The 19,859-nt window shown below is 31.4% G+C and overlaps 1 protein-coding gene across 2 annotated transcripts; it reads left to right on the top strand.

The window, feature by feature from the left end:
- The first annotated feature begins 1,481 nt into the window (after positions 1-1,481).
- LOC143050046 (ankyrin repeat, SAM and basic leucine zipper domain-containing protein 1-like) lies at positions 1,482-19,633 on the top strand. 2 transcript variants are annotated; one of them, XM_076223795.1, is made up of 12 exons: positions 1,482-1,656; positions 4,519-4,714; positions 5,021-5,143; positions 8,574-8,688; positions 8,940-9,051; positions 9,337-9,471; positions 10,992-11,116; positions 11,550-11,682; positions 12,126-12,241; positions 14,615-14,732; positions 14,936-15,040; positions 15,652-19,633. In XM_076223795.1, exons 1-12 carry the CDS (start codon positions 1,516-1,518, stop codon positions 15,832-15,834), a joined length of 1,602 nt encoding a protein of 533 aa, XP_076079910.1. In that variant the 5' UTR covers positions 1,482-1,515; the 3' UTR covers positions 15,835-19,633. The 2 variants fall into 2 exon arrangements, with proteins under 2 accessions (XP_076079910.1, XP_076079909.1); XM_076223794.1 differs by having other exon boundaries at positions 1,483-1,662.
- The last annotated feature ends 226 nt before the right edge of the window (positions 19,634-19,859 follow it).

Here is a 19,859-nt window from a genome sequence, read left to right as displayed (position 1 = left end):
CAGCAAAGAGCCTAATTTGACTGTGATGTAAATAGTCGGGTAAGTCATTAATGTATATATTATCAAAGTACTGAAGTACTGAACATCGGATAACCACAAGTTCTTGTGGATGGTCAAAAGCACATGTCACAGAAAAAGATCACATGTCTATACTTCAGTGAAACTGAGGTTAATGTACAGAAATTCATTGTTTTCTGAGACAAGTTCGTGCGTGGATAATGAATAAATGACAGGAAATTCAACCGCACCGTAATAACTATTATATTGTAATGATACAAATCATTATACCTAGGACTATTATACTACAGTTGCATGTATATATAATGTTAAAAAAAATTATCAATGATTTTTTACTTTTATATATATATCTACCGACAAAACATTTTCATACTATTGATTTGTGTTTAAAAAAAGTACCTTTAGGAGTATCCATTAAAACAATGAATTTAAAACAAGCGATAAGTAATGTTATTTTGCACTAGATATTGTTCACGGGCCTATAATTTTTAAAGATCGATGAAAACCCAAAACTAATTTCCATAATGGAAATTGAGGCGATAGCAATACATCGGAATGACCTGAAGGTGATTCGATCGGTTTGTATGTTTTTGTCGTTATTTGAACCATAGATGTAATACCCCATAGATAAAGCTCGCCAAAAGTTCCCCACTGTTCTCTTTTGTTAGATACAAAGAACCATGACCAAATTGACTGTCTTTGATGTTATATGTGTGTTGTCCTCAATCAAGTAACTCTAGCCAAATCTCTTATCTGTTGATCTCATTGACCAGTACAGGGTATTACATCTATGTTTGAACACAGCTGGTGAATTAGTGATATTATTTGGGATTTGCACGATCTATTTAGCCTGAAACCGTGTTGCAAGTCATAAAGTATGTTGTTGGATTCAAGGTGTTTCGTGATGTTGCTTGCAATTATGTGCTCCAGAGACATCTATATGTCTCTGTGTGCTCTAAAAATTTGCAGGAAATACATAGACCCTTTAAGAAGTGAAACATCATTGAATTGCAATCAAAATCATGTAATAAATTTCAATTTTTTTTATTATGTGAAGATACGTTTTCATAAGTGGGGCGACTTTGCCGGCAGACGTACAATAATCATTCATCGAGAATTTAACCATCAGTTTCATAAGTGGGGCGAATTGACAGAATTAAATTTAAAGGGATTTAACCTCTTTGATCAGTGTGCAATTTCTATTTAAGTGGGGCGAGTATGTAAACAAGAAATAAGTGTTTTTTTTTCTCCGAAACGTTTGGCGAGGGGCGATTTGATGTGGGGCCATTTGCCATTGGGGCGAGTTGTCTTACTCCCTCCCTCAAAAATTTTAAACCGTTTATTCCATGTCTCGCTTAGTAGTCCAATTTTGAAATCGCAGGGTTGATTCTTTCTATCCTTTGTGGAGTTCTTAGATTCAATAAATATAAAAAAAAAATCCTCACTTTCTTGCAAATCGAAGTCAGTACCCTCAGCCAGGTTATAGGTCATGCAAAGATGGCGAGCACCATGGACTTTTTCCCCGGTGGTGCCGAAGACGATTTCGACGACGACAATGATGATGGATTTATCCTAGGCTGTGATAACAATCATATAAATTATAACCATCCAAAAGCTTCACAGTGGAGCAATGGAGATGTAAATGTAATTTATCTTTGTTCCAGTATCCCTCAATCTGTGACATCATGATTTTTCCTTCCAAGATTTTAAAATTTTGTCCAAAATTCAACACCAAAGGTTACAGAGAATATAGAAATATGGGCATTGCAGGACTTCTACTTGTGTCAGTTCAACCTCACTTAAGTTGGGGTCCATTGCTAAATGCTCAAGGGGTATGAGAAGGGGGCGTTAAATTTGTTTTGGTAAGTTTTTTTTATGCATCAACTCTCTGCATGGTCTATATGTAGTTTTTTTTAAGTCAAAATGTCTCTCCCTATCCTAAATGCCCTCATTTTTCATTTACAGTCCAGAAAGTCAGAGATTACTCTAATGGCTGTTTTGCCAGACAAACTGGGTCCTTGGGACGTTTGAGCTCGTTCCATACCAAAAAGTGGATATTTGCCCATCAAAAATAGATTCGCTGCTTCGTCACTTCTGGTGCCAACTAAAGGCCTTGGAATTATATAAATCGGTTATCAATTTGTTCATTTTTCATTTATCTCTTCATTTATTTAAGTTTCACCTACCTGCCACCCTTTATTTTGTTATTTTCAGACAGTTTTCTCAGTGACCCATCGTTTCAGACATTTTTACTTTTATTTTCAAATGGACATCAAGTTACGAGAGACCTTGCGACCTCAAGATGCAAATATGCAAATATTTATGCTTTTTTCACTTCCTTTATAGGAGATCAGTTGTTAACATTTAGTAGCCAACTACGATTTTTCACCTCCTTTAGAGGAGATCGGTATTTAGGCCATAAAAAAGAATAGGTTTGTTTGCCCACACCCTACCTACCCAGAAAAAAGCTGTCTACTCAAATTCTTTTATTGTCCTGATTTGAAGAAGTTATTTTTTAATCAGATGAAGACTAATAAACACCCGATACTTCAATTTCTTTTTTTGAAAAAAAGAAGAAAATGCCTACCTACCTTCCCACTGTCTCGAACTTTGGGTAGGGTTTGGGCAAACCAAAATATTTTTAATTGTGGCCTAAGCATTTAGTAGCCAACCACAATAACAGACTGAAGCTCTCGGACAATTAGATTACTTGCATTGTAAATGAACGAGGTGTTCAATTACATGTATGGTCATTTGCATAAATCATCACGAGCTCTGACGTCCCACGGCCCCAGCTTGTCTGGCAAAACAGCTGTTGGATGTCAGAGGAATCTTGGACTAAGTCCAGATTACCTGCCTTTTACCCTGGTCTAGAACCTATCTATCATTTGCCTATGGTAGAAATAAACCAAAATAGCTACAACTTTTGGCATGTTTGGTATAAACTTTTCTGAGCGCTTACATTTTTATACATCATTGTACATGTAGCGCGGTCAGACTGAGATTTTTCAAAGGATCAATGTAGCTGGGTATCCATTTGTAAAAATCTCTGAAAGCACTGTTAAATGGTACCAATTATAACACCAGGGATAACACTGCTGTTTTTGTGTTTATCATGTTTACCATGTTTACCCTGTCTTATTAGCAAAGGAGTAGGTGTTGCTGTTTGAAGATGTGTTTTTGGTAAAAAAATTTTTTTTTACATATTTACATAATTTTAGGATTTATTTTAGATAAGGCCAAATAAAAATATATGTGTGGTTCCTGTAACCCTACCGTCCCTACTTTTTCGGCTTAAAATTAAAATAGCCTACCCTAAAGATTTTATTGTCATTTTTCATTAAGCACTGTTAAAGTCAGAATGTTGCTCCCATAGACTCAATGTAAAAAAAAAACATAAAATAAAAAAAAATCCCTACCTACCTACCCTAACTTTTTTTCAGATGTAACTGGAAGCACACATACTTTTTTATTTGGCCTAATAAAAAACAATTGTAATTAGACAAATAAGATCTGCAAAAAAGTCAAGACATACATGTGTCTAAAAATTATCATTTGATCCCTGAAATTAATTAAATGCCCTTGTCTATTTTCTTGATATTATGGTAGACAGTTCAAAACTTTAAATAGCTAGTGACAATTTTATATCTACATGTAGTTCTTGTTTTGTCTATTATCTTGAATCCATAGATATTTTCATCTTAAAGTACAGCTTGGTACATGTTCATGAAATACAATTTACATGTATTACAATTTCAAGCAAAATTAAAAAAAATAGACTGCAGGACTTTATTTGACAGATAAGTCAATCAGGCTCTCATGAATTTAGTAGTTTTTTTTTAATGGTAAAACTAGTGAAATATTGATAAGGTACCTGGGTTGAGTTCAATATCGTAGCAGCTGCGTAGCTGCTATCAATTTCTATGTAGCAACTAGTCTATAGCTACATGTTCAATAGTCAAAATCTACGTAGGACTAGTACCCAGTACTCAGTTATGATGCAGTGGTGATACAATAATTATTTTTTTATTGGGAAAGATTGCATGAAATGCAATCAAAACTCTATGTTACTGATTTGATATCTAAAGCTTCTAAGGCTTGTCACTACCTTTTTGATACACAATATATAGTGCATTGATAATAACATACTATACATCCTATCAATGAACATTTCCATAAAAATCAGTGTAATATGTGCTCAGATATTCAAGTGACAAAACGATGTTACACCTGTCAAGAAAATTACATAACTTTTGCAAGGTGCAGGTATCTAATATCTGTTCTAAAAATATTTATGATGTCATTGTTAAAGCCATCTTTTAAAATTGGAGTTATCACCCATTGTCCAGAAATGACAATCAATGCTTTATTGACAATGCAATATTTAATTTTACTTCCCACTGATAAATTAAAGCAATTTTTTTCTGTTCTTACAAGCACTTTGATTTTAAACTTTCTTTGAAGTATTTGATAAATACAGTGTATATGCTTTAATTTCAGACAAACAATAATTTTCAACAGCCAGATAATGTTGGGAAAGGTGGATTTGGAGCACCTCAAAAGAAATCTGCTCAGAAAAATGTCCCAGATAAGGCTAACCATAAGAGACCAGTCAAAAGAAAACTTGGTGTTGATGATTTCAGAATGGCTATCACCAGAGGAAATATGGGTGTCATCACAGAATCTGTTGCTAATGGTACAAATTTTTCTTTTTGTCTTTTGTCTCGCCTGCAACATTAGTTACACAATTTGAGACATAGGTTTTGTATTTGGTAGTGGCAGTGGCAATGTAAACTATTTGTATAAAGCTTTATAGTTGAGAAAGGTAGATGCTTCATACCTTATATGCAGTTACCATATGTTATGGAGTTTATGTTTGTCCTATCTAAGTGGCATTAGACTCCTAAATCAAAGTTTTGTTTTTGAATTTATACAATATGATAGCTTGTATATATATAGTTTGGTGTGTATCCACTACAATATAATGTTTTCCCTCTTTCAGGTTTTGATGTTAATACTGTATTGAAATGTGGTTGGACTGGATTGATGTATGCTGCCAATTCAGCTAACAAGCAGATCGTAGAATTTTTGGTGAATAAAGGAGCCAATGTTAAATGTCACCATGGTAAAATATTGTAATTATCACCTACTGTTTTCAATTTTTACTGAAACATGATTGCAATTTTCTTTATCAATTGTTTGTAATAAAACCTGTAGATTTATTCTTGTTCGGTTATATTAAAATTGTTTATGATATTCTTTTTGAAAATAATTTTGATTGGAAATTTGTAAGGAGTGGGGATATAAGCCTCAGTGGTCACTACAAGTCTAGGCGTAGAAAGTCCAAAAGATTCACACTTTTGTTTTTCTGAAGATTAAGTATTAAGGTGTTCTAGACTACAATAGAATTAGGACAAGGAATAAATGAATATTCAATCATTTCAATTTGCATATTGGAAATTTGCATTTTAAGTTGTTTCCATGCAAGAGGTCAAGAACTGTTCTACTTATAATTTTCACATTTTGGTTGTAACTGATGAAAACTGAGATCATGTTTGATTTTGAAAATGTTTAATTTTGCCATTCAAGAGTTATTTCCCTTCATGGCTTCATAAAATGTGACATTGATGAAAGTGACAAAAACATGGTTTGCAGTCATTTGAAGTCCTTTGTCATATATTCAGTTTATAGTTTCTTAATAACCAAGGCATTTTAAGTTTCTTTCTGTGATGAATTATATCCAAAATGAATTTAAACATTTTGTAGACACTTTATGACTACAGATAACAAGCTAAGACACTCAATACTGACTTCATTTTTATATGTCCAAAGACTGCTATTCAATTTGATTCTGTACATTATAATTGAAATTTCCACCAGAATAAGAATAAAATGAAAACTTTTCAAAGTTCATTTGAGTTAGGTAAAAAGAAAGTGAAAGTTCTTTTCACATTTACTTTCACTTTCATTATTACTTTCACTATCAGTTTTGCTTTTATTTTCTGTTTCAATTTAACTTCTACTTTCATTTTCTTTTTTAACATCTGTCATTTTAAAGCCTGTGCACAGGATTACAACAGTTCACATTGGATGATTTTTTAAAAAATATTTATATCCTGATTTGATTATCTCAGTTTCTTGCACCACAATAATAAAATGGGGGCATTAAGTATTAACCTTACTTTTTCTCCCTCTCTTTTCATTTGCTTAAGTAATGGTTGGCCAAAAATATATTTTTTAGCTCACCTGGCCTAAAAGGTCATCTAGTTTAAAAAATGTGTGGCGTGACCTGGCCAACCAACCAAGATGGCCGCCATGGCTAAAAATAGAACATGGGGGGTAAAATATAGATTTTGGCTTATAATTCTGAAACCGAAGCATTTAGAGCAAATCTGACATGGGTTAAATTGTTTATCAAGTTAAGATCTATCTGACATGAAATTTTCAGACGAATCGGACAACCGGTTGGTGGGTTGCTGCCCTGAATTGGTAATTTTTAAGGAAATTTTGCCGTTTTTGGTTATTATTTTGAATATTATTGTAGATAGAGATAAACTGTAAACAGCAATAATGTTCAGCTAAGTAAGATCTACAAATAAATCAACGTGACAAAAATGGTCATTTGACCCATTAAGGAGTTACAGCCCTTTACAGTCAATTTTTAACAATTTTCATAAAGGACAAAGTTCACTTATGGCACAAAATGGCCTAAAATATCAACTTTATCATAAAACACCAAAAAGGTCTCAAATTGGTTCGTAAATGGGTCTATTTCAAAAGTCTAAATGCTAAATATATCAGTTCTTTTCATAAGAGTACATAATATTCTCCAAAGTAAGCCTATTTTGGACATTTTGTCAAAATATGATGATTTTGTGCATTTTTCAGACCTAAAAGCTTTAGAAACACTTTGGCTGCCACCTACGATCCAAAATGTGTTGTAACCAAAAGATTCCAATTTTGATATAGATTTCATTAATATAAAAACTTTTTGAATCGGAGATGGCGGCCAAAGTAAATTATGCCAAAAACAATTAGAATTATGGGGAAAAAGTACCAAAATTGACCTTTTATTACAAATTGTGTTTATTTAAGGGGTCATAGCTCGATAATTTGTAAAGGAAAGTGCCAGAAAAAATAATCTTGTCTTAATAGTATTATCACAAGTATTTCTATATGAAATTTGGAATATTTTGACCCAATTTAAAAAACATAAAAAAATCAGGGCCAATTTTAACCCTTCGTGAACCTTCTCCTTTTGTAAATTTTTGTAAATTTTGAACAAAATATTTTCTTCTGTAACTAATGAGCCAAGTTCATTAAAGATGAAGATAATTGTAAGTAGCAAGAATGTTCAGTAAAGTAAGATCTACAAACACATCACCATAACCAAAACACAATTTTGTCATTAATCCATCTGTGTCTTTTGTTGAATATGCACATAGACCAAGGTGAGCGACACAGGCTCTTAAGAGCCTCTAGTTTTAATTGTATGGGATTTTAAAACACAGAAGTTCAAATTTTACATATTATTTTATGTGAATTGTTTCTGTTTTATACCCTTTAATCATGTGGAAAATAGACCAAGGTCAGTTTTTTGTTAAATTACTTAAGCTACGATTATACTAAAAATCCTTTGAAATATGCATCAAGTATTACTTTTGACTCATTTGACATTTGTCATTCAGGTGTTATCTGCGATTAAGTTATATCTGGTTAATCTTTTTTATAAGCCTAACAAAAGTTGTTTTGAGCCACACTGACCAAGTATTCTAAGAAGTTTATCTTCAATGCTAGGTAGCTTGTCAACACGTATGCTGCGAGTTTGAACTATACCTGTTGTGAGATGTGTTTGGCTCCCATCTTAACTTACAATGATTTCCATTTTTTTCTGCCGAATGACCGTTTTATTTCCTTCCACAATATAAATGGTGACCATGCTATTCACCATCATGGTGAATGTTGTTAGCTAGTGACCAGTAAACACAGGTTGAATTTGACTTGTTTGCAGTTCCTGGGTTATGAATTTCTACTATGCAGATATTAGCTATTGTAAATTCAGAAATTATTGCGTGCATTTATTATTGCGATTTTGTCATTTTGAAATGAAATAGTACTGTTAGCAGTTAAAATCTTTTACAAGTTATGCCAAATTAGATTGAAGCTCAAATTTTAAACTTTAGATATTCTAGATCTCTTCATTTGAAGCTAAACTGACCAATACGAACATAGCAGAAGGACGCATCCAGCTGTAGGAATTTCCTGTTGCATTGAAGACCTGTTGATGACCTTCTGCTGTTGTCTGTTCTATGGTCAGGTTGTTGTATCTTTGACACATTCCCCATTTCCATTCTCAATTTTATAATCGCTGCATTCAGATCAGATTATATGTTATATATAAATGCATCTCCTTATTCTCATATAAGAGAGTGGACCCCTGGAAAGAGTAGAGTATGAGTAATGTTAATGTTATATCTAGCAGTGTCTAATATATTTCACAATGAAGATACCAAATTACAATTTCATAACATTTTGATTTTCTCACTTTATTTTAGATATGTTTAATGTACTAATGGCAGCATGTTCATCCACAAACAGTAATCAAGAAAATGTACTGTCCTGTGTAACAATACTTATAGGTGCAGGGGCAGATGTTAACAGTCATGATAGGTAAATATATGGTCATTTGTTATATAAAAATAAGAAGGTGTGGTGTTTAAAAAAAACATATTCATGTTAGTATGGGCCTATAATGAAGGTATCTGAGATATTTAAACAAAAAATGAAAGTAGGTTTAAAATTTAAAGAAATAGGATTTTGTGAAGTTTGAGTATACTATGAATCCTATATCCACTTGTTCTTTCCATAGAGGCATATACATTGTAAAAATAAATTTTTAAAGTTTGAAATGTATATTTCAGATACCACATGTCGCCATTGATTTATGCCGCCAGGGAAGGGAGAGAACTTGTAGTAGCTGAATTATTAGAATGTGGTGCAAATGTTAACAAACAAGATAGTAGAGGCTGGTCTGTAAGTCGAAGATTTGTATATAGCAGTTATTTATGTATAATTATATTAATAATTATTGATTTGCTATTTTGTGAAAAGGTGTATTTTTTTTTATCATCTTTTAGATTGTGTTGCACCCATTCACTAGGAGTGAAGGCTATATTGTTTAGAGAGGATAAATATCATATTGCACGGTGGTGGAATGTGTTTCTTCAATGATTTTACATGATATGCAGACAATCTTAATCACATTTCATTTTTAAAAGATTTATTGTTGATGTAAAACAAGTTTTCCTTCCACTTTAGGCACTGAGTTGGGCTGTTAGTAAAAACCATGTGAAAGTTGTGAAGGCTTTATTGAACCGTTGGCCTGATATGAGTATAAAACAATGTGATGGACAAACACCTCTGGATCTAGCTGTCTCACAACAAAATGATGAGGTAAGAAGATTTTACTGAAAACCTTCAAGGTACAATTTTAAATTCCATTTAAGATCATTAGGTTTTTCGGTCTGTATGTCAAATTGTTTGTTCATCTTTCTTTCCCACTTCAGGTAAAAGTTTTTGATGAAGTCCAATCTACTTTAAACTTAGTGCACATGTTCCATATGTCATTATGATATAAACTTTCTAATTTTAATACCAAATTAGAGTGTCAACCCCAATTTTATGGTCTACTGAACATAGAAAAGGATAGTGCGAGTTGGGCATCCGTGTACAATGGACACATTCTTGTGTTTTTCTAGCCTACAGTGAAAGTCACAGAAGTGAGGCATATGCCAGCTGTTTCTGGTGTCAGAAGTTATTTAAGTCTGTGATAAGGTCAGATTCCACTTATGGTAAATCAATGATATTTGGCCATGGTATACAGTTGAATAAACATTGGTACATTTGAAATCTATAGGGATTAGTTGATGCCATATGGTCATGGTCCATTCCTGTTTAAAATTTTGCATTGTTTACATTTAAAAAAGTGTGTGATTATATTACTATGAAGGGAGCTGCTTATAGTAAGCAAATGACCTGTAATAGCATGAAGCATTTCCTTGGAGATTATTTGACTCCCTCCTCTCAGTGATAGTACATTGACTTTGCAAATTATATGTTATATGTTCAAGTTTGTTACCAGGTCAGTCTTTGGATACTCTATAATGGTTGGTCAATGATATTTGGTATGCAGATGTATTAGTATTGGCACATCACATTTCCATGAAGAATGTTTGATCCTCCCCATGAGTAATGGTTCAATGATTTTGAAACAATGCAAACTTTATATTGGATATTGTAATAAGATAAAATAAGGCACACAGTAAAACATCTGTATTGTTAGTAAGATTTCAAATTTGCATTGTTCTATTGAATACACAAAAAGGAGACACAATTCTGGGTCATCATTTTATTATATGTCAAAAATTGCCTTTCTAACCACCTTGCCACCATACTTGTTGTGAGATGTGTTTGATACTGTGAATTTGTTTATTTTCCAAAACCAATCTGTTTAAGACAATTAATGTTTAAATTTTTCTTGTCCTTGCTTTAATATCTTTCTAATTAATTGAATTTATGCAAAGAAAAATTAGCAAATATGAACTCCTTGCATTAACTGACATTGGAAAGGCACATACACCTTGCAGGATTAAACTATATAATCTTAGTTGTAGTCTATTGTACCCCTTTACCATGATCAATGGTCAAATCATATAAATGTTATTCTTTTACATTAGTCTGTGGTCAAAACAAATTTCCCCTCCAAAAAGATGCAAAAACTGATAAAAAAAAACCAATTAAAAGCAACAATTTATGTATAGTCTCGTCCTCTAAACATGAATTCTTAATAAACCTTGGTCAATTAGCCAAAAATAAAGCCACTATAAATAAATGTGAAGCAAAATGATTATTCCATTATGATTATATATTACTTACAAATGTTAACTAACACTTCAAATATATTGTTTTAACAGCTGGTTGCATTGCTGGGAGGAGAAGTAAAATCAAACCATATAGAAGCATTAAAATTAGAGGCCGTGGAAATCACTGAGCTTGTGTATGATGATGAATATTATGATGAACTTGGTATTGACCCACAGTGAGTAGTGAATAACTTTTGATATTTTCCGTGTAATATAAGCCCATTCTCTTTTAAATATGCTATTGCGTTTTATACTGTAAAATATCAAAGTGTTTTTAGCTATTTTCGACCGTGTTATATAAGCCAATTGAGAATAATCAATCAATTGATGTGTTCCTAACCACAGGAGGAAGTTACAGAAAGAAGAAAAGAATTAGGATTTAATGACCTTATTTAGTTGGATTTAAAACTTCTAGTGTTAAAAAGGGGAGACTTAAAAAAAAATAAAAAAATTCAGAGATGATAAGATGAGAAGAAGCGTTTAAGAAAAAAATGTTTAGAAATGTGTATTTGAGGTAATGGATTTGTTTTGACACTATTAATGAATAACTTTAAAGAATTTATAAAATAAAACTCTCAGTATAATTTTCACGTAATATGTATATTGTAGATGTGTGGTAAAGTATGGAGAAATGGAATTATTTTTGTGTGGTTTAGACTTAAGTCGTTATATAAGCTTGTTTCAGCGACAACATCTAGACTTTACCACAGTATTGCATATGACAGATGAGGACTTAATAAAGGTAAAATATCTTTACTAAACAGTACGAAACATATATAAAACTTTTCAGAAAATAATATAAATATCAGTTAATGTTTTCTTATTTGGGATGATTTAGAAAATAAATTCTTATAAAATTTTTGAAGCCCATAATTATTCTATCCTTTAAAAAAAACAAAGACTGGCGGAGATAGATAAATCCTTGTACATGTATCAACCATTAGAATTCTGGCACTAATATCAATGATTATTATTCAAATTAGTGAAGAAAGCGAAATTAAGTAAACCACAGATGGCTAAATGTGAGGTAAAGTATCCTTGAAAATAACATGATTTACAGTACTTTTTATTGTTGTAAATCTCTGCTAACAATTTCATATAAAAGAGTCAAAAGTGTCTTTATTTAGTGTTACATGTATAAATAAATCTTCAATTTTTCCTGGAATTTTAAAACTTTTTTTTCAGATGGGTATTCATCAGATTGGTGTAAGAAAGAAAATATTGGATGGTATTAGAACTGTTCATAAGAAAGAATGGGAGACAACCAGTCTTCAACAAGTACAATACAACAAACAGATAAGGTAAGAGGATAACTCTTCTGATGAGTGTATGTTATCTAAACTCAACTGTAGGGAAGGGGCAGTATTGCATGGATAAGGTAAGGGGAATAACTCTTCTGATGAGTGGATGTTATCTAAACTCCACTGTAGGGAAGGGGCAGTATTGCATGGATAAGGTAAGGGGAATAATTCTTCTGATGAGTGTATGTTATTTAAACTCCACTGCAGGGGTTGGGCTATACTGCATTTTCTTCTTTTCCGTCCAACACATATTTTTCTCTTACATTTTCTCGGGCAACACTGACTTTATATTTGGTCAGCATCTTGACAGTAATGAGTTTTATTATGTGTGCACTTTACCGATGTGTCCGACAAATACTCTTCTTTTTTTTATACGACCGCAAAATATTTTTTTGGGATGGTATAATGTTATGATGTTGTCAGAAAACATATTCGTTTCCAGCCAATAACTTAAGTTACAGTGAATAGATCTTAATGAAATTTTTTCAGAAGGTTCAATACCACCCAAGGAAGGTTGGGATCGATTTGGGGGATGATGGTCCCAACCGTTTAGGAATTAGTGGCCCAAAAGGGGCCCAAAACAAGCATTTTTCTAGTTTCAGGATAATAACTTGTGTATAAATAATTCATTTGCTATGAAATTGTACCACAATGTTTAATACCACAAGTTGATGGTTGAGATTCATTTTAGGGGTTATGGGGCCAACAGTTTAGGAATTAAGGGCCAAAAAGGGACCAAAAACCAGCATTTTTCAGTTTCCAGACAATAACTTGTGTGTAAGTGTATTGATCTTTCTTAAATTGTAACACAATGATCCATATAACAATGGGAAGGCTGGGATTGAGTTTGGGGTAATTGCCCCAAACATGTAGGAATTAGGGACCAAAAGAAGCATTTTCTAGTTTCCAGACAATAACTTGTTTTTAAGTGTATGGCTCTCTCTGAAATTGTACTATTCAGTATTAAATTCTATACTACAAACAAAAGGCTGGGATCAAGTTTTGGGTTACTGGGGTTATTGCTCGATGGGGGGTTTCAATAAGTTCAAGGGGGAGGGATTTTTGTTTACTATTTTTTTAAGGGATTCATATTTTTTTTCTTCAAAAGTTTTCAAATTTCAAATTTTTGTAAAGTTTCAAGATGAAATCTTCAATTGCACACTGACAGTATTGCGCAATTGATTTGTAAGATCTTTGACCAATTTTATTTTGTGTCAGAAACTTATATTATGTCAAAAATTTGATCACAATCCTAACCCAGACAGTATCAAACTTAAATATTATGTCCAAATTTGCCCAAACTGTTCAGGGTTCAACCTCTGTGGTCGTATCAGGCTAAGCTCAGTGAAGCATTTTATTAAGAGCAATTCTTTGTAACCACCAACCATTTCATATAGGGGGGCCGGCACGCATAGTCACCGATTTTCATGAAACTTAGCCAAAACATGTGATCATGTGATAAAGTAAGAAAAATACTTTCAATTATATACTGGGTATATAAACCTTGACAACTCATGCAATCTTGTTGTTCTAACAGTTTGTATAACATTAGATGCTATGCTTTTAACTTATTATAATCATCCATACAACTTAAAAGATAAAAGCAAAGCATAATTCAGCAAGGAATGATCTACCTGTCCTGTTAAGATACATTTTGAGGGAAATCCAGACAAGTAAAATACTAACAGTCGAATGGAATTCCAAGAGAAGAAAATCTTTAATGATAACCCTTCATTTGTAAGATTTGTTTAAGTAGGATGGGATTACAATCATACCCAAAGGTGGCTAAATATTTCTTGTTTCATGTTTTGAGTATTGTTAGGTTATGAATGTCACATTCATTATGTAATCTCTTAATTGACATCATCTATATCAGAAAATTACTTTCTCTCTGAAGATATTTTAATCATGAATAGATGGTGATTTATTCATTTTTGTAAAAATTGACACAAATAACTTTTTGATCATAACTTAATTAAATTTTTAATTTATGTCAAGGTTAATTAGTCTCCTTCCTACCAACAATGTCGAAAGGGGACTTTATTATGATTTATTTGTTTTAGTTGAACTACTTTGAATGTAGCATACATTTTTGGTATGATACTGCAATGGAATTTGTTTGTTACTTAATTATTGTCTTTATCCAAAATGGAACATTAAAATTCCTGAATCTAACTATCCTTGAAAAAATATGAATGGATTGAATTAAAGTATATTCCTGTTTTCAATAAGAGCCCTCCTTATATCTTTGAATGTGAATAACTTCATTTGTTGTAGGCATGTAGTACAAACTATTATTAGATATTGCTAGCATGTTACTTTGTCCTGTATAGCTGAAAATAAACTGATAGCATTTCACTTTGTCTTTCACAGCTGTGCTGAATCTATTGCCATGGTAGCTAACATCAGTAAACATTGTAAATATATTGGAAGCACAACTGGATATATAAGGGACCAGATTCTAAAGAATCCAGAAATTCTAGATGTTCAGGTAAATAATATTTGAGGTTTAACCAGAACTATTAATGCAAAAAAATCCTTCAGGAATTTTGTTTTTTGTTTTAAAGATTACCTAATGAAATCTTTGGCATCATACAAGACTATGTAAACAATCATTTAATACAGAAAATTTATCTCTGTAAAATCTGCTATTAATCATATTTACATTATTTTTAACACTTTTTTTTGGCACAGGATGGGACAGGACCTGAATTACTTTTACAACATACAGATGATACAATGAAAAATGTACAGTCACTATATACAGAACTACAGAAACTAACTAGAACTTTAAATTTGGTAAATTTATACTTTATTTAGTTGGTTTTAATGGTGTCTTAGTGTCAGATTTTGTTCTACTTAATTTTATGAGACAATAATTTTACTTGGAATGTAACACGTCTTCTGATTGGGTGAAAGTGTTTTGTCTATCAGCTCATAGACCCAATTTTGTCATGTGACTGTGATGCCGTCAATGTTTTTACCTCCTTTTAAGAATTATATTATAAGGAATGACTTTAATATTTTTTCTGTCTATTCAAAATATCATTAAAAATGTGGTGCACACTTATTGAGTTATTCAGTGTGCACCACATTTTTGATGTTATTTCTTCATAGATAGAAAAAATATTTCAGTCATTCCTTAAAAACGATCTTACAGCTAAAAGCTCCACATATCCTAATGAACAGCATTTGATTATAAAATAAGGTATATGTCAGATCAAAACTGTGACTGCTTCCTTTTAAAAATTGTTATAATTTATTCCTATATATGACTACAGCAAAATTAATTTAACTAAAGAAAGTATGAAATAATTAAAAAAAAAAAAGAAAAAAAAAGTACGTACACATAAGAGTAATTTTGATATAGAATTATTAAAAAATTATACCGTAATATCTTTTTTTTTTAGCAATTAAAACGTAAAGACTTCAGTCCTCCAGATCTCGTTACTTTAAAGAAGAAGAAAAGTGGTTTTAGAAAAAGACGATTAGTAGGTGTATGTTGTGTGACCTTTATAGTAGGACTAGCCTGGTGGAAAAAACAAACTATATTGGACTTTATATCACAGTATGATCCAGTGGATATAGTTTAATACATTATTAAACTTTAGTTTCACAACCCTGTATGAATGAAGTTATAAGATAGAAGTTTAAGAATTGCAGCATAAGTGGGACCAAAGTTTTTTCATAAACCTATAACTTTGTGTTCAGGATCATGTAAAAATAGTGTGTTTGTAGAGTGTGATAGATTTATTAGGGAGTTGTTTAATTTGTTTTTGTGACTGGAATGTTTATTTTCACAATTGTTATATTTTGTGTCATCATTATGAAACACTGTTTTATTTACAAAATGTGTTTCTTGTTCATTAATTGTTTATTTAGGATAGTATTGAGTTACAATAGAAATAAGGTAAATAGTTTTATTTCAAGCTGTAAATTAAAAACTTTTTAGTGAAAAGTAGTTGCTAGACATTGAACATGTTGAAGGTAAACAAAATAACAGATGTCAGATAAAAATCATACAATTTATTTATTTATTTATTCTGATAAACGATGTTAAAAATGTCTTTAGAATTAACCCTAGTGTGGAGGTCATTTCTATGCTTGTTCATCTAAACAGACTCAACCAAATCAAAATCATTAATCACCAGTTTAGATCAGTTTTCACTTTCTTAATATCTGTCATAGAATTGTCTCTCAATATGTATGAAAAAAACAAAATCTTACTTTTCCCTTAGCAAATTATGTGTTTTGTTTAATTAATCATAATTCTGAAAATTTTGTTGTAAGACATAATTTAGTTCTTTTACCTTTGATTACATTCGTCTGTCATTATTGATGGTATTTATACCTCAAATAAAGATTTGTGTACATAATGTCTGCCTCTGACCAAGGACTTGTATAGTGAGACTATACAAATCCTTGCTCTGACTTCATTTTTTTCCCATTTTTTTCATAGTAGAAATAGTAAACATGATATGGAATATCACCATTACCAGTATGTTTGTATTAGCGCTCTGAAGGAGAGTGGTATACTGGTTTACCTCGATGTCTATCAATCCATTCAAATTTCCGTCTTATTTTCTCAGGAACTTCAAATCAGAGCTTTCCATATTTTGGTAGGCAGCTTCATGTAAGCATGCCAAACCGTGAAATACATTTTCTAATTCAATGTAAATTGCATGTGATATTTCATGTAAAATTAATTCTAAGGGAAAATTTGTCTTCATTTATGTTACTGCCAAAAAATATATGTATAAGACTGATTTTATAAGTTGTTGAAGGAATTCTAGTTTAGATTGTAGATAGCTGTCCTTGTTGAAACTTGTCGTCTAAAATATACTAGTACTCAGAAGTTGAATTTAATCTAGTCGTTAAAGGGGGATTCTATGCACTCATAATAAGTTTGAAGAACTTTGTTCTTTTGAAGATAACTACAAATGGGCGCACTACGTTTGCGCACATTTGGGGATTAAAATATTTTACGTTTGCGCGCAGCTATTGATTACATTTGCGCGCATTCATTTTACAGGTAATCTCAGGTAAAAATAATAATTCATATATATTAAATTATAAATGACTATACTTTATTGGTATTTTCATAATAGATATGACTATCAATTATTAATTTTGAAAATAGTTTGTTAATTCAAATTATATATTGTTCATATTGAATTCTAAAATCAATTTAAAACCCTGTTATATCTTAAGTTCAAGTTATGATAAATGGGCTATGTCACATATTTCTTAAACCACTTCTTGAATTGTATCTGAAAATCGAAAAAAAATATGCGGCTTTATCTCCTTTTTTTCTCTGCCTAAGAAGAGACATGATAGAGTAACGGAAGGGGTACTGATAATTGTAAATAATTGAACAAATTGATAAATAAATAAGTATTATGACCTGTATTTTCCCTAAAATATTATTGATTGAATTCTTTCAAAATAGGTGCCTTAGGAGACTTAGACTAACGGAAGGGGTACTGATACTTGTAAATAATTGAACAAATTAATAAATAATAAAGTATTATGACCTGTATTTTACCTGAGTTTACCTGTCAAAAAAATGCGCGCAAATGTAAGCAAAAGCTGCGTGCAAACGTAATGATTTTTGCGCGCAAATGTAATGGTAATGCGCGCAAATGTAATGCACCGCTACAAATTACAAATATACCGGTATGTACATGTAAATACTGAAGTTAATCCAATCAAACACATTGAATAGTTTTTTAATAATTTTTATATTTTGAAATATGCCATTTTCTTTGCCTTTTCACAGAAGGTATCTTTTGTTATGCAATGTATGTAGAATGTTATATCTTTTTCATTGCATATGGTTGTTGAATTTTTGTTTATTGGTTGATAACTGAATGAAATATTAAAATGCTATTTGTTGATTTAACCAATAAGTTGGTTTGTTGATCCACTATTGAAAAAGAGGACATAATTCTGTCTCCGGTTGTTTGTCCTAGAAGAGGTTAAGATATACATAAACAAGATAACAGGAATGATTACAAATATTGTTCAATCACAACAACAAACAAGCATCTTTACAAATAAGGGTAGTCTAATTTCTTTTTCAAGTGATTCCAGGTAAAAAATAATTCAGATTGATTAAGGGTAGCCTAATTTCTTTTTCAAGTGATTCCAGGTAAAAAAAAATGTAAATGTGTTGTGGCGTTCAAGGTATTTTGATGTGAAATACATATACATTTGTATATATATGAACTTATGGGTCAAATTTAGATTAATACTTAGTTGATGTTTTTTTTCTGAATTGCTTAGGGTATAAAATGGTTGTGTAATAAAATGCAGGAAGATATAATGTTCTAGTGGGAAACACTGTTATTTGCAAGTATATGTTTGTTTATTTTTCATTAAAGTGATTTTATCATGATTTTCTTTTAATTTAAAACAAATTTCACTTGTCTTGCAGAATTAAATGTATATTACTGGTTACTTATTGAGCTTATAAACAAAAGAGTTGAGATTTTTAATCAATATGATAACTCATTCTTTAGAAGTATTTTTCAGTTTACATATTTTTTTTTTTTTTATGTATGAAATGCAATCTATTGTCTGATTTTTATATAATACTGTTAACAAATGAATTAGGTTAAGCTTTTGATTTTTTATGACCCTGCAACAAAGTTTTACCCTTGTCCAAAATTCAGATATTCCGTAATTCCAAAATTCCGCAACAAACCATTATACAGAGTTTTTTTCTAAACGCCTTCAGATATTGGGCTGATTTTTGGTATGTGAGTTAACCATGATAAGTTACAGATCAAGTTAAAGTTTAGTTCCGCTCCACTAATTTATGCCGAAATTACTGGCTTTGGACTTTGAGAATTTGTTGAAAATCACAGTTATACTGTCTTTTTTTCTAACACCTTCAGATATTGCGCTGATTTTTGGTATGTGAGTTAACCATGATGAGTTACAGGTCAAGTTAAAGTTTAGTTCTGCCCCGCTAATTTTTTGCTAAAATTACGGGCTTTGGACTTTGATAAATTATTGAAAATCACAATTATACAGATTTTTTTTTCTATATGCCTCCAGATTTTTGAACTGATGTTTGATATGTGAGACTACCATCATGTTTGTGTCCACATGTGTTTATATTGAAATTGCAGATTTTTCAACTTTTTGGACGGGGCTATTCGTGTCGCTTTGACACATCTAGTTTAATGCCTGGTTTATGAAAGTAAAGAAATAAACCAGACAATGTTTATAAATTTTATTTCTGTTGTTGAATGATTGCTGTAAAATTTTATACATTTGTATGTCACATATGACAGGAAAATTGTTAAAAGTCCCTGCACTGAAAAGAGATTTATTGGATTATTTGATGCACAAATTTCTTTTGAATAAAGTTGTTTTTCAAAAGTACACTATTTCTTTTTTTTGTAAACAACAAAGGACAGTGCCACTTTTACATTTCACGTACCGTTATATCTCAACCTAAAGCCAGGACCATTGCGTTTGGTAATATTCTCAAAATAAAATAAAAGTCTTGCATCTATATTTGTTGTCTCTGTGAAAGAAGGTGACAAATTGCTTAAGTTGAATTTTTGTCTTGTTACTTGTTTTTTTCAATAAGACTTATTATAATATT

This window comes from Mytilus galloprovincialis, chromosome 1 (genome assembly GCF_965363235.1).
Source record: "Mytilus galloprovincialis chromosome 1, xbMytGall1.hap1.1, whole genome shotgun sequence".
Taxonomy (NCBI): Eukaryota; Metazoa; Mollusca; class Bivalvia; order Mytilida; family Mytilidae; genus Mytilus; species Mytilus galloprovincialis.
This window is presented reverse-complemented; position numbering and strand designations above follow the sequence as displayed.